Below are 15,924 nucleotides of genomic sequence, written 5' to 3'. Positions count from 1 at the left end.
AATATGTGTTAAAGTAAAGCCAGCTTCTAAAAGCAGCTGGGAGCAGGGAAGGTATACAAATACACATATTTTCTACGGGAACTCCCAGACTGAAGGTTGGCTACTTTAAAACAAATAACTACAGTTTATAAATGACCCAGAAATAAGGAAATCTCTGGGTTGGTGCATTGTAGCTGCTAGAACGGATAATAACAGCACTGCACCATGAGCCCTGCACAAGGACATCGCAGAGGAACAAGCTCACATTTTCCAGCAGCTCCTCACCACTGACCCCGCTGCAGGGGCCACGAGCCCAAACACAAATCAAATCCACACTTTTATCCAGAGAAAGGTTTGAAAATACAACCTGGGTGGATCTGAAAAAAATCAAATGGAAGGAATGACTTTTTCCCCAAATCTTAGGGGTTTTACACCAACCCTAGAGGTTTTTTTTTTTTTCAAAGGAAGTCTGCCAGTTCCAGGGGTTTGGCGAGGGGAAATGTCCTCCCAGAGCCCAGTGACCACCATGATGGTGATGGAGTTGGGAACCTCTCTGTGTTCCTGCAGCAGAAATAAACCCTGATGGGAAAACAGAACTTCCAAATACAATTCCATCCTTAATGGTTTTCTAGCTGAATCTTAAATGCCTGTGGGAGAATAAACATGCTGCACAGTAACACACAGCACAGGTTTCCATCTTGCCACCAGAAGACAGCTCTCCTAGACAGCTTGGGCCAGGTAGATGACCTATAAAGCCTTGAATGCCCTTGGAACTTTATAGTCAATGAAGTTTGAGCCAAAGCCTTACATGGGGGGCAGGGTCATAAAGTAACCAAAGAATCCAGCCCCAGTGGGGACCCCTGGATGGTCTGATCCAGCCTCCCACATCTTCTCATTGACCTGGGCATTGTTCTTTCCAGCTCACTCCAAAAACCACTCTGCTGGGTCTTCCCAAATTATGCAAGCATGGATCAATTTAGCCATTCCCCGTGTATGAAAGATGAGCTAAAACCCATCTGCCCGTATATATTCACGTTGTGTTCCCCAGCAGCAACAACAGGAATAGATGTTTATATGTGGTAATAAAAAAACAAAAAAAGCCTGAGGAGGCTTCCTTTTTTCAGGGGAAGAACAGCCCAGATGAGCTCGGCCAAGGCTGTGGGATCCAACCCCACCGCAGCCGGTGGCCAACATGGGGAAATACAAACCCAGCTGTGCTTGCTAGGGGGTCTCATGCTTTCAAAACGCTGTAATCTTGGCAAAAAGGAAAAAAAGCTGGTCCCATCCTGCAGCCTGGACCTCCTGCCAGCTGGCATCACCGGGCCAGTACCTGCCACGGTGGTGGTCACCCCCAGGACTTGCCCTGGGGACCCCTGGCTTTGGGTGTGCGGCAGAGAGGGTGACCCCGGGACCTGGCAGCAGGTCCGAGCACTGCAGAAATGAAAAAAACTTGCAAAGATGTCAGGAAAAATAAAGTCCAAGCAAGGAAACAGCTTGCATCTACAGCTACACAAAGCAAGGCTGAAGGGGACAATCTGCCCCTAGGGAGTGTGCCCGGGAACTCCTGGGTGGGCTGGGGCTTGGATGTGCAGAAAATTGAACCTGTTGTGTTTGGTCACCTGCAAAGAGAAACTCATCTGTCAGCAGGGCAGGACCCCGGGTGCAAGCATCCAGCATGGTCCCCTGTCCAGCATGTCCCCACCATGTTCAGGGACAGGAGCTTGAGCTTCATTGCAGGTTAAACACGGGCATCCTCAAGCCTGTGACTCCTCTCCCCAGGAGGACACATAGGGGCCACTCCAGCCTTTCTTCTCCAGGGTGAAAACGCTCCCCCCACCCCGTGTGGCAGCAGGGACCCTCCTAAACCCACAGAGGTCACCCAATCACATCCATCGTCACAGACAAACAGCCCCAGGGCCGGGATGAGCCAGTGGGCAGGGAGCTGGGGACACTTTTCCAAGCTGAGGCCATTGCCGAGCGAGTATTGAATGCAGCAGTGTGCTCGGGTTTTGGGGAGGGAAGGCAGCCAGTCCCAAGCCCCGGCCATCCCCGGGAAACATGTGCAGAATGCATTTGGAGGGGCTGAATGATGCCACCGTCCTCTGTGCAAACACCGAAGCATCCTCGCTGGGGGCTCCCTGCGGCCTCGCTCCCCCTGGCATCACCTATTCCCCATGGGGACCCTGCCCAGGAGTGGGGGAGGAAAGGTATCAATTGATTTGTGTGCACACAGGGGTCTCTCCCGGCTATTTCCTCCCTACCTGAGATTTTATGGGTGATGTACTCGAGGAAAGCCAGCTGCTGCCCTGCGCTGAGCACCGTGGAGCACCCAGTGCCACCGCAGAGCCACCAGGGCCACACACAGGGACAGGGGAGCACAGCTTACAGAAGATGCACTCGTAATAACCCCGAGGGTCAATAACTTCCATCTAGGAAAAGAAAATTAAAGATAAAGCTGCTTATTTTTGATCTGACAACGTCCCCCGAGATGCCCCTGGCTGCAAGGGGGAGCCTGAGCTGCCCAGGGCTGACACAGGGCGAGCACCCCCCTGGCCACATCCTTCCCTTCTCGGCACTAGTGGCTCTGGGACCTAGTTGGACCTCACAGAGAAACAGTAGGAGGGAGCGGGATTAGATCAGGCTCTGGATCAGGGGATGAGCTGGGAAAACACAGCTAAGAGAAGAGAGTTGTCATGGGGAGGGGTTCAGCTGATCGTTGCTTCGACTGATGGACCCAAACCCTGCCCCCGAGAGCCGGTGGAGTTTATGTCGGGACCCTAATCCCCTCTGCCGGGTGCTTGGTGAGTGTCCCCCTCCCATCTTCAAAGGCGTCTGAGGAAGAGGAGCTTGGCAGGAGCAGACCTCAGACAGAGTTATCTTTCAAATGGATTTACAGTGCGGTGACTTGGGAACGCCACAAAAGTTTTACTTCCAGTACATAGCTCAGGGTAAAAAAAAAAAATCTCTGCAAGAAAACTTCTACTCAACAGATAATACAATGTGGTTCCGATTTCCTCAGCCCCTCTAAATAATTGTTTCTTTTCTTTTTTAAAATTTTGTCCCAGGGAAACGTTTCTAATTTAATCCCCTGCATGCACCTTCCTCACTGCCTTTGAATGTGTATTATCTTCCAGCCAGTGCTCCAGAGCGGAGCGCGGATTTTTGATTTTAAAAAAAAAAAGAAAAGAGAGAAAAGAAAAAAAGCTTAACAAGCACAATGCGCAGCAAACAGGAATGGAAATACCGGTCTGGGTTCCATTATCCCTGACCCAAAGGTTGGAAACCAAAAGAAATTAATTAAATTGGGAAGGGGGTAGGCCAGCACCGTTTGCTGCTGGTGACCAGCCCGTAAGGGATGCCCAGGGGATGTCCGTCACCCATCACCCGTCACCCGTGCAGGGGGGCACCCTCACGGTGTGATTCATACTGTTATTGAAGCTGCCAGCACTCACGGAGCCCATGGGGCTGCCCGCCTACACCAGCGTGTTCGCGTTAGAGCCGAAGGACGGATGGGGACGGGGAGCAGACAGCGTGGCTGGGGGCAGAGTCACTTTTAACAGCGACTTAAAATCCCCCCGCTTTGCCTGGAGGACCCCAAGGCAGGGACCCCCAGCAGAGGGATGCGTGCAGCTGCTGAGGTGGGATCCTAAATGGCTTGCATTGCAGCAAGCCCCTGCCCGGGAGCAGGGTCCTGAGCGGGCAGGGACAGTGCTGGTGGCAGGGGACAGCGGGGCATGGGCTGAACTGGGTGCTGGGAAGGTGAAAAGCGCTTTTTCGTGGGAAGCTCCATAATCCCGTCAAGCCAGAGAACACATGGACGCGTGTGCTGCTCTTGGCCAACTCACCTCCCAAAAAAATCCTGCCAAGTGCCCGACTGCTGGGGGCTGCCCACGGTGGGACAGGGTCATGGGACAGGGTCCAGCCTTGCTCCGTGGCTCCATTCCCTTGCTCTCCAGGGCTCAATTTCAGCCGTGGGAGAAGAAAATTGAAAAATAAATAAAACGCTTCAAATAACATCTGGCAAAGAGGTACGTGCAGACATCGCCCGAACTCACATTGATGGAGATGTTCAGTGTGAACCCACGCCGTTATCTCACGTGCCCATGGCGACATGAACCCCCACCCATGAACTACTCCGATCTTAAGGGACACAACCTGGCTTACGTTGTCCCCAGCCCCTCGGGCAGGTTGGCCAAGCCAGCAAGGACGATAATGGGAGCGAGATGCGGGATCACAGCGTTTGCCCTCATCCCTCCACGCGGTAATCGGAACAAAATGTTCTTCCATTGTTCGCAGAATAGCGTTGGTTTCCAACTATGGCAAATATTTAGAAAAACACAATTGAGTCATAAATGTTATTTACAATTTGGAGCGCCCTATACATTGCTCCAAGCCCCGCAATTAAACTATTTGTCTTGGTTTGAAAAAGACCGGGTAACGATTAGGACTTTCCCAGTCCCTGGCCAAGACTATTAACATCTTGCAGAAGCGTGGTGGCTCCAAGTGATGGGCTCTGCACCTCCACTGCCATCACGGCTTTCCCGGGTGCCAACTGCCAGCCATTGCTCCCTGCCCGCTGGCTCGTCCCCAGCAAAGCTGGGCACCTCCCGGCTCCCCGCAGAGCCAGCACCGCCGGTCCCCCAGGACCTTAGAGCCTGGAACAGTGATCAAACCCCCAGACACAACGCCAGACACTCCCTCAAACGTAAATAAGTGCCGCGACACCCAGGACTCACCTTATTTATTGCCTGTCACCTCGTCCCTGTGGGAGCTGGCATGTCCCCCAGCGAGCCACATCAGGGCAGGCACTGGGGGACTGCACCCGGGGCTGGGCTGCCCCTCCGGGGCTGCTGCCGTTTTACCTTTTTAACACTTTTAGAAAAAATATAAAAAAATGAGTGGAGCTCCCTCTGCTTATGCAAGAGCTGTTTGCTTTAATCCCTTTCCAGAAATAAACTCCCAGGGGTGCCCATTCGGTACACGCAGTCAAAAAGGGGGGAGAAATGTGTGAAATGGCATTTCTGTGCCCGCATCCATAGCCCGCGCCGCCCCGTGCCGGTGCCAGAGTTACCTGCTGGTTTGCTTTTCCCACTTTGGACTGGGTTTTCTTTCCAAACCACATTCGGCTGCTTTTGGCACACCTCACACGGGATGGGATGGACTCAGCTGGATGAGCCCCAGGGGACAGGGGCAGAGACGTGGCCACCGCCTCTGCCTCCCACAGCGCCCACTGGTCCCTGCCGGGTTGGTGGCCCCTGGGGAGGGTGGCTCTTCCCTGAGCACCGAGCTGCTTCAGAGCCTGGCACACACACAGCAACGCTTCTCCCCTTGCATGTGGCTGGGGGCTGAATTTGCTCTGGAAGGGTGAAAGCCTTATTGTAAGCTTTCCAGCCACTGGAATTCCTCCCCGGGGAGCCAAGGTGAATGTCACAGCACAAACCCAGGGGGAAAAGCCTGGCGAGCCCCTTCCTGTGCTTCTCCCCATCCTCTCCTGCTTGGGTGCGTGGTCGTGCAGCCGGCGGCGCTGGACCATGCCCGTGGGATGCTCAGCTCCTCCCGAACACTGGCTGGTCAGACACCTCCAGCACCAAACTCCGTCAGCTCCCCAAACAGGCGGATTTCAGCCCCGGGGCCGCTAACAAAAAGCACCAGTTATAAAAATCCCAGGTTAAGCAAACAGGAAGGCGCAGCCCCTTGCGTCTGTGCTGCCAGGCCAGGGCCCATTAAAACAAGACCTGTTTAAAGGTGGTGGGCCTGGCGGCAGACTTGTTGACTCCCGACGCCTTTCCAACCTGGCCACTGCCACCCAGGCGACCCAGGAGCATCGGCAGCGATGGGACACGGGACGGGGTGGCCGCACAGGGCTGCGCTTGTCCTCGGGGCTGAGTCACCGAGCCCACACGGCAGCTCCAGTGAGGAGCTATTTTGGGTTTCTCAGTAAACCTGCGGCTTTCTGCAGGCAAGCCCTGATACAACAGGGGTTTATGCATTACACAGGTTGCTTTGATCTTTTTTTTCTCCCCTGCAAGAAGAAACGTGTGCAGCAGAATGTGCTAACAAGCAATCGATTATTATAAACTACCTCTGCCAGTTGCTGGCTGTTTCAGACACCGTCCATGTTTTTGCTCTCACTCTCCTCCCATCACTGTGATTTTGGGCTCACCAAATGGTGGGACAATTTGGAGTGATTTTAAACACAGACTGCGAGGAGGGGAGGCTCGAAAGCGAACAGGAGTGACAGGGGAAATTCAAGGTGAGGTCCCTGGGTGTTTTCCCCAGCCTGGGGCCACTGCCCAGCCCCAGCTTGCTGTGCTGCTCTGGGGACAAACTGCGGGACAGCCGCACCATGCCTGGCGGGCAGGACACATAGCTCAGCCCCATCATTAACCTGCGGTGAGAAGGTGGTGACCGGGCCCTTCCCAGGGTGACAGAGAGGGCAGCATGGGGACAACTATGTTGGGAATAAAGCAGCTTTGATGGCTCAGCGCTGGCAGTGCACGTGGAGATGGATGGGATGGGATGGGATGGCACGGCACGGAGGAGCAGTGCCCCATGCTGCGCCAGCATCACCTCTGCATGAGGCAGATACAGAGCAGGACCCGGCTGCTCTGCCTGACGCTGGGCTCTAGTGAACCTGTGAGCACTGGCCGAGGCAGGAGACCACCCCAAAATCTCACCTTGCACCTCTACAGCCATCACACAATGTAATGGGCCAGGGAAATTAACACCAACACCTCCCCAAAACTAATCACAGTATTTGTTCACCTTTTGTCCAAACTCTAGAGCTGAGGATTTCTGAAGGGAGCAGCCTGGCAAAAGAAATCAATCATCAGGCAAGGCCACGGTGAGAAGGATGCACAGAAAGAAACAGAAAGATGAGAAAAAATAGACCACAACAGCAGGTGAACAGGTTGGCGAGGAACCTTCTGTAAAATATATGTAAACAAGAATATGGATAAAAAATACAGAGAAAGGCAAGACATGTAGTTTGTAAGGGAGCTGACTACTCTCCCTCTTCCCCAGCTGGTCCCTCTTGACCTTGCTTGTCCTCTTCCATCAGTCCCGCACGGGGTACAGCCAGTTCCTGTCTTCATAAAACTTCTTCAGGCCCTGGAGGTTGACAGGGGGGAAGTAAGGGCCGATCCTCTTCCGAATCCACCACCTCCCCTCACTGGCGTGCTTTCCACCAGGTTGGCTGAATTTGTACTTGAAGTGTTCCCCTCGGATCCACCTGCAGAGAAACAAAGCACATCCTGCTCAGGAGGGGCTGGCTCCGCTGCTGGGTGGAGGAGAAAAGGCATCAGACCCTATTTATGGTCCCCTGGAAGTGGAGTTTTTGAGCCTTTCCGTAGATGGATGGAGAAATGAGCGTAAGGGCACTCAGCCTGGCTGGCTCCTGCATCCTGGTGCTCCATCCATCCCTGGGGTACTCGCAGCCAGAGGCAGCAATGCAGCAGTCCCTGCTGGAGCGAGGCATTGGGAAGCTCTCAGGCTCCTCTTGATGCATTTTCAGAACAATGCACAAGAGAAGCTTTAACACCCCTGCCCAGTATGCTCCCCACCGCACCCCACATGCCTCTCTACAACCAAGTTTGAAAGAATAATAATAAAACCAGGAAAACTGTTTTGTTTTGTTTTTTTTTTTCTTTTCTGAGCGCAACTATGGAGTATTTCTGCCCGGGACATTTTTAGGTACAGAGCCCGACTGCTGCCCCAGCTCCCCCAGCATCCCTCTGCCCCGGCCAGCGGCTGCTCCTTCTGCTCCGCAGCTTATTAGCGGGGCTACGAGCGCATCTGTTTTCTGGCCGCCCTGGGAGTTGACAGAAAAGGAGATTTTAAAACAGTGCAGAAAGAAGCATTCATCAGTGTCGCGAAACACATTCGGAGGCTAACCATGCCGCGGGGTTCGGGAGGTTTGGTCCCGCTTGATGTAGGGCATGCTGACAAGAGAAGGAGTAACACCCTGGTCCTCCAGCGTTGTGGTCCCTGTTTGCAGAGTGCATCGCCGCATTTGCTGGATAAGTTCATAAAATAACCCACAATATAAAAATGTCAAAGTCATGTCAATGCTCATTTAAACCTGCTTTGCTTCGCTACTAAAATACAAACCCTGCTACTGAGCAGGGCACTGCGCTCCTGCAGCTGCTCGCTCCTGGGGCTGCACCTCGGGCAGCCGTAAAGTTCCTTCCTACTGCTAAAATAATTAGGGACGACTCCTGTATATTTGCCATCAGCGCTCACCTTCGTAACACCAGCACTCCGACGGGAAGCAGGGGAGATGGCAGACAACGGATAAAACTGCACCCAATTAAAAGGTCTGCTGCAATCACAACTCGACAACTCAATTTAAATCTTGCTGGGTACCCAGATGAGCAATACAGAAACGATTCTCCTAACAAAACACATTAACGTGGGGCTGTTCATCACACCCATCACTTGCTGCTGACTTTTCCGATTGTCTCCTGGCTGGAATGAAAATAGGACAAACATCTCCATGTTTCCCCCTTCACTGAGGATGAAGGTGGGATCCAAGGAAGCCCAGACTAAAGCATTTGGAGCTACACTGGGACAGCTCTAATTTAAGCTGCTGGTAGGAGCTGGGTGCCAAGGGAAGTGTGGGAATGGAGGTGTCCCCCGATGACATACTGCTCCGTGGCAGAGCGTCCTGGGCCACCCTGACTTGTTGGTGGGGGGCTGCAGGGAGGCAGGATACCAGCCCTCAAATAGAGGAAGGCAAATGGGGTAAAGAGGAGGAGGCAATGCCACAGCCCCGGCTGGGGCTCGGGCTGCACAAACCTGCATCTCATCACCATAAATGCTGCCCTGCAGCTGCTGGCTTCATTAGTCAGGGCCACTTCTACACCCTCTCTCCCCCCTCCTTTTCTGAGGCTGGTAAAAGTCAAACGGGGGCTGAAGTGTTACTCCCACAGTGTTTACTTCGCAGGAGCACAAAATTTCCTGTTAATAATTAGAACACTACTGAACAGCAACGTTCCCGCGGGTCCAGGTAGCCTGCAGGCTCCTGTCCGGGATGGATAGAGATTTCCAAGCTGTGCTGCTTGATTGCTTTCTTGAATTCAAAAAACATATCCACCTCCCAAAAAAGCTTCAGTGGCTGATTTTATGTCAGTCCCTCTCCAGCTCGAAGCCTCCCTCTGTCTGACACTTCGGGGCTTTTGGGTTTTTCCCGCCCCAAAAAAACCCGTCTCCACGTACACCCACAACATGGGTCTAACGGGGTGCCCCACGCTGAAGGAGCGATCTGCAAACCCCCTCTGGCAAAGTTCCTATTTTCTAGACGGGCACACAGAGAGCAGAGAGCAGTTGACTTATCCCAGGATAGACCTAGGAGACCTCAGGAGATGCCAGCTCTCTCTGCTCAGACATAGAAGCACCTTCTCCCCAGCCTCAAGGACTGTCCTATAACCCCTCTGGAATGAGAATTTCCTTGTCCCTTTCGAATGGGCTTGCCTGCCCAGATTAAATAATATCTATCATCTGATTTGGTATGATTTTTCCCATATGTTCTCTGTCTATTAAAATGTTTGCTATCAAAGGGATCGGCATGTAAAACTAGAACCGTGTGAGCATTAAAGCGACCACATGCAATTGAAGATGCATTTTTGTGGCATAAAGTTTGCGTTTCTATCTGACTATGTTTCAGGCTCTTCTCTTCAGAGCCTAAATCAATCTGAAGAGTCCCCCAAGACCCCCGAACCTCTAAATTCAGCCACCCTCTTGTCCCAGCCACGGTCACTCTGCTTCCCCCAGCCTGCTCCACCTGAGCCATGAGCTGGAGTGTTGGGATGCGCAGTCCATGTCTGGATGACAAGATCCATGGAAGAGAAACCTGCACAGCTCTGTGGGCTGTGGAGTTTGTAAAGTCCATGGAGCTGAGCTCTTCCAGGGGCTGAACCACTCACCCAGTGATAAGCTATAAAGCCCACACCACAGCCCATGGCTCTTCACTGTCTTGCACCACCAGTGCTTCTCTGGGATGCAAGACTTGAAGGTTTTCATTCTGGTCACTGGAGACACCAAAGAGCCTTTACCCGGCTGCAGCAGCCAACATGTGCTGCAGGATGGAGGAACTGCAGCAGGAATACCTCTGAGCATCAGAATATCTCTGAGCATCAAAATATGCTGGCAGCATCCAGACCCCACACTATCAGTCTTCTCCATCATTCCTGGGATTAGGGGCTGTGGGAGAAACATGGAAAACCTGTAACCCGTGGGAACCTTTCCTTGCAAGGCTCATGGATGCAAAGGCTGCAGAGTTTAATACTCACTGGAGCTCCTCGTTTCAGGCCTCATAGAGTTTACAAGCTACTCCAGTATTTATAATCTACCTGGGTGCCTCAGTCCTGAAGTTACAGGATTTGGAAACTCCTCCGGCGCTGCCTCGCTGGACCTGCTCCCTCCTCCCGGGATTCCGGCAGCGAATGCGCTCCTGCACTAACAGGGCTGAAGCATTAACCCCCCAGAGTCCATCATTTCAGGGCTCACAGAGTTTACAAGCGTTGCTTGGAGCCCTGGAGAGCTTGTAACTCAGGCGAGACACACACATGTGGTTGCCCACAGATTAGGAAACTGCTACGAGCTATGGATCACCTTATCAGCAATTGCTTGTGATTTTTGCAACTCTGGGGCTTAGGTGAAGACTTTCTGGCTGGTGGAAGGGATCCACAGGTCTCTGAGCCCTCTCTGATGCAGGAAACTGCTGGCATGCGTGAACCTTGCCTGCTACTCTTGGAGAAACGGGAACATCTTCAAGGAGGTCATGAAGCAGCTATCTGACTTCATCTTCATTAAAAGCAGTCTAATGCCACAGGTGGTCACTCACACTTGGAGAAGGATGAGCAAGACCCATGTTTCAGAGGGGACAGACAGAAAGGTCAGGAAGGAGAATCCTGGCTGCAAACGGTTTCCCAGGATCTGCTGAGCAAACACAAGCCGGCAGCTTCTCCTGGCTCCCTGGGAAGCACTGGGCACCAGGTACTGCAGCTGGATGGGGAAATCAGGTTGAATCAGCTGAGACCAAGTTAGGTCCATTAGGAGACACAAGAGGGCAAAATAATCACTTGAGAGGCAAGAAACAAGATAGGGTCACATAAAGCAAGTCAGAAATTTCTCTTCCAGGACATGGAAAACCCTCTCTGCTATAACAACAATAGGGATGGAGGACAACAGACAGAAGTGAACCTTTGGCAGCTTTACTCTCGAGCCCAATGGCAGTGCTTGGGAGGTGCTGATCCCAGTGTGGATGGCTGGAAGAGGGAGGACCACCGAGACACCCAGAAGGACCCACCACCCCACACGGGAGATGCCAGGATCTGCCTGCCACCACCCTTCTGGGCAAGCACCCGCTCTCCATCACCACCCAGGTCAGGCAAAGCTACAGCCTCGGGGAGGGCAAAAAGGCTAAAAATAATAAGCATTATTTTTTAAATCAATATATTCATCCCACCAGATGCCCGGTAGCAGCTGCACTGTAGCACTTTTAAGATTCAATCATATATCAGCCCATTATGACATCTTCCAACTGTACGTGTTAAAAATTAGCAGCAATATTGGACTTGTTGGGATGGAGGGCTAAATCTCCCAGACAGCTGTAATTAGTTCCAGAGGGTGCAGCTGTCTCCCTGCAACAGCTGAGGGGTTCGAGGGAAAAAACCAGAGCCGGTGGTTTCTGTTAGAATTAATGGCCTGACAGGGCAAGGCGGGGTGGGAGAGGGAAGAAAGAAACCAAAACACGGGGCGTCTTTTCGATTTGGGTTTGGTTTTTTTTTTTTTGTGGTGGTGTTTTTTTTTTTTATCTTAAAGTTCCCCACTCCATTGTAAATCAGGGAGCGAGTGGCAGTGGAAAGTACAAATTCATTACAGTAACAGAGCCTCCATCATCGGCTTTCTTGCTTATTCTAGCCCCGTTAGCAGGAGGGATCGTAAATTCATCTTGGCCCAGGTTTGCAGAATAAGGGCAGTTTTATGGGTTGTTTTTCAATGCCACTGACTTCTCTTTCTCCCAGGCTCCTGCAAGGTCTGGCCCTGCAGAGCCGGAGCATCCTCAAAACTTTCTTGGGAGATGGGAAAGTGGGTTTATTCCCCCATGGACAGGTTAGAAAGGGAGGCTCAGAGGCTGGATCTCTACCGAGGGCAGAGCAAACATTGGGGGAAGGAAACCTGGCTCTTCCCGGGGCTCACAGCACGGGTTGGGATTACTTTTGGCACAGACAGACCCAGCATGTGGGTTTCAGTTCAGTGTTTCGCAGGTGTGAAGGGGATGGGGCCGATGCTCCCCATGGAGCCAAGGCAGGAGCTGCCCTTGCCAAGGGAGATGCCTCCCATGGCCACAGGACACGTGGCACAGTCCGGCCACAGTGAAGCTGCCCCACGGCTGCATCTCCCACCACTACCAGTGGTGGCTGGAAACCAGATTTCCCACCCTGGGGCAAATCCAGACGCTTTGAGATGAGCTCTGCCCTCCCTGACAACACCGAAAGGCTGAGGTTGTTTCTACCAAAAGAAAATCCCTTACACTTTCATTCAGGACAGTGGAATCATTTCATTCTGATAACACCAGACGTTATAATGTTGATGATAAATTAAAGATTTTCATTTAAATTATAGTACATATGGAAGGAAGAAATGAACTGCAGTATAACATTTCACTGTGGCGAAACCCAGTGAGAAAGCCAAATGAATGCGTTTATACTTTTTCACCTCTGAGGATCTTGTCACTTCCCAGGACAGTTTCATTGCTGGCAAAGGCATTTTTCAGTGAGAAAACCATAAGACATATCTTCTCTGTGCAAAAGGCACCCGCGCTCATGGGAGAGGCTTTGGGGACTCTGCGGACTTACATTGCTCCCTTACGCTGTCACATTGTGTGGACCACATGGATACCTGGAGGGAGAGTTGTCCCAACAGGAAAATGCCTCGGGGTGAGAGGAGGCACTTGGGATTCAGCAAAACCATGTTCAAACCCCGAGGGACTCACATCCCCATGGAGCATCCCATGCCCATGAGCACCGCTCCCACCTAAAGACTTCTGGGGAGAGACTGTGAAGAACAGAAATGTCATTTCCACCTACACCCCAACGCCAACGATGCCCGTATTTTCCAATAACCCCATAATCCCTGCCTGCTCCCAGCACTGCTCTCAATAGCTACAGATGTACCTTTACCTCTTTTGGGGGTGTCCAAGGGAGCAGCCCCTAAAGTGGCTTCTACACCATGAAAATACGACAAAGCCCTTCCCATGGTGTGGGCTGTACATCTCCACAGGTCCCATGGGAGAGCACCTACACCTTCTGCCAGGGTCCATGGTGACTCATATGGCCTGAAAATCCAGTCCAACATACCCCCAGGTACAGAGCCCAGTAGCTGTGACATAACTGGGAAATAAATGGGGAATCAAATTAAAAAAGAATACCAAATGCTATATTCTTCTTGCATTTCTGCAGCCAGGTAGCATCAAATGGGAAGCGCTGCCTCCATAAATAACAGCACCACTACAAACCCAAGTCTTCAGCTGCATGTTGGGGCTTTTTCAACACAGTGCTACTATAATTGGAATAAAAGTCCTGAAGTGAACATGATTTAATATCAGAGACACCGAACACTTCAGTCAAAAATAAACCTGATTTTTTTTTCCTCCTTCTGTAGGCAAAATCTGATTTTTGTTTTCTCTCATTGTTGCAGTCTGTTTCCATGACGGTGTGTTAAACACTTATTAATTTCTCAGCCAAAGCCCTACCGTTCAGATTTATGATGGCTGGTGTTTTATGAACTATCCGCTGCACAATAATATTTTGTAAATCCACATTCCACAAACATCACTGTGCTTGAAGTAAAGCTTCACACTCAGCTAGGCTGGGCGCTCAACAATACCCTCATTTTTAATCAGTCACCTGTTTCTCATTTTAAGTTTATCACACTTGAAAAAATACTATAATTTCTAGCGTTGTAAAGAAACCTACAAACTTTGGTCTCAGAAATTTCATTTCGAAGGCATTAACTCATTTTGAAAGTCCCTTGGCTATTTAAGGTGTAGAGTTTCCATTAACAGAATAAACTCCGTGGAGTATGGAGCGTAATGTTCTTAAGGAAAACAGTCCCTTCCCCTAATTATTTAGTCTAGCAGGGAATGAAAATAATTAAGTCTCAAAATTCCCTTTAGAGTGGATGGGGGGGGGGTGAGTGGGGTGGAATATGGTAGCAAAATTAGCTTTTTTTCCACCCAGCTACCGAAGGGAGCCGAGCTGTGCTGGGCACAACCCTTAGCTGCAAGGTGGGAGCGAAGGTGTCTCCAAGGTTTGCAGCAGCCGCAGGCGGGCTCCGGCTCACGGCTGAGGGCGCAGGGATGCCCTTGGGAAACTGTCACGGCTACAGCCACCCTGAATTACCTTTTTTTTCCAAGTGTTACCACTGAGGCTTAAATTTAAGGCTTTTGTTCACAACTAAAATGAAATTATAACAAGAAGGTGATCACTGGCTGTAAGAGGCTGCCAGCATTGAGGATGCCCGCATCCAGCACTCAGTTAATAAAAGGTCTAGATTAAAAAAGTCGGTATCCTGCTCACTGCCTCTTCTTACACTTCTTGCACCCAGATCAGCGGGCACAGTTTGATCCCCCATGTTCTGGCCATGGTTCTACCATGGCAAGGCGCCCGGGGCTGTGCAGGGTGCAGGGCGCTTGCCAGCCCTGCTGGGAGCTTCAACGTGCAACAAGGGGACATTTAAAATTAAACGAAGAAATAATGTTTTTGAAATTTAAAGGAAAAAGACGCAAAAACTGAGCAGGCGAGCCTACCTGAGCAGAAATAATGCTGAGTGAAAAGCAGCTGATGGAGCTGCTGTGCCTACGCCAGCTGCAAGCGCAAGTGTAAACCCAGCAGAGCTGGGATGGGGCACAGAAACTGGGAAAAAAAAGGCAAATGATCACTTCCGTTTCCTTACACGGGCAAAGCGCTAGCGGCAAACACGCAATAACCAAAGAAACGTGAATAGCAACAGGAACGGGTGACTAACGTGAGAGCCCAGAGCAGGATGCGACCCCGACCCCGCTGCCCCACTGCGGGCAGACGTGAGCACCCACCCCGGCCCCCTCGCCCTCACACCTGGGTAAAAATTCGGATGGTGCCAATGTCCCAGGGGTTTGGATATGGCTCGCTAAAACCTGAAACGTGACCCACAACCTGGGATCCTGAGTGAAATGGGGTGTTGGATTTTGGTCTGAGCCAAAATGAGCATTTTTAAATTGTTATTTTTATTTTACGCCACCCAAAAATACACTAGACCCATGAAAAACTTTTAAAGCAAAGCTAATGCCAGAGTAAAGGCAGCTGACACATAAAACCAGCGCTGGATCCTGATCTTTTCCTACTATAAACTAGCTGCTAAAGAGTGAAAACAGAGTCTGTGCTTTGGTTAAACCAAGGTAACGCATGAATCAAGACCCTGTTCAACAAGATCTATAGCGCCGTGTGCTCAACACAGCATCCACGCTGCTGTGGAATTACTTATTGGACCTGCCTGTATTCCTCCGTGCGCTCTGCAATCGTTATCCTATGAAAACTAACACAGATAAAGATTTGCTTTTGGTTTTGCTTTAAATTCCTGAATGTTTCACTTCCTCACCTGTTACAGAATACAATAAAAAAAACCCTATTCACCACCTGGAGCAATGCGGTGTTATCCCAGCCACATCTTCCTTCGTTATTTTCATTTTAAAATGAGTTTCTGTGTTCAACTACTTATATTCTAATTCTTTTAACACCACCGATGCTAGGAAGCACAGAAGAGATGCAGCCTGACTATGGCAAATATCGGAAGGCAAGACAATATATTTATTTTCTTGATTTTTACTCTGTTATGATGTCTTGTTTTCAGCCTCAGTCGTGGTGAGTACCAGGAGCAACGTTTAAGGCTCTGGGGGACACGTGG

At 51.0% G+C, this 15,924-nt stretch overlaps 1 protein-coding gene across 1 annotated transcript in view; it reads right to left on the bottom strand.

The window, feature by feature from the left end:
* Positions 1 to 6,892: 6,892 nt before the first annotated feature.
* Positions 6,893 to 15,924, bottom strand: part of LMF1 (lipase maturation factor 1) — a 206,095-nt gene continuing 197,063 nt past the window's right edge. Inside the window, exon 11 of the mRNA XM_074158584.1 lies at positions 6,893 to 7,210. Coding sequence (XP_074014685.1) covers positions 7,036 to 7,210 — 175 coding nt within the window. The 3' untranslated portion in view covers positions 6,893 to 7,035. The remainder of the gene's footprint in view (positions 7,211 to 15,924) is intronic.

Source organism: Numenius arquata, chromosome 14, assembly GCF_964106895.1.
Source record: "Numenius arquata chromosome 14, bNumArq3.hap1.1, whole genome shotgun sequence".
Lineage (NCBI taxonomy): Eukaryota > Metazoa > Chordata > Aves > Charadriiformes > Scolopacidae > Numenius > Numenius arquata.
This window is presented reverse-complemented; position numbering and strand designations above follow the sequence as displayed.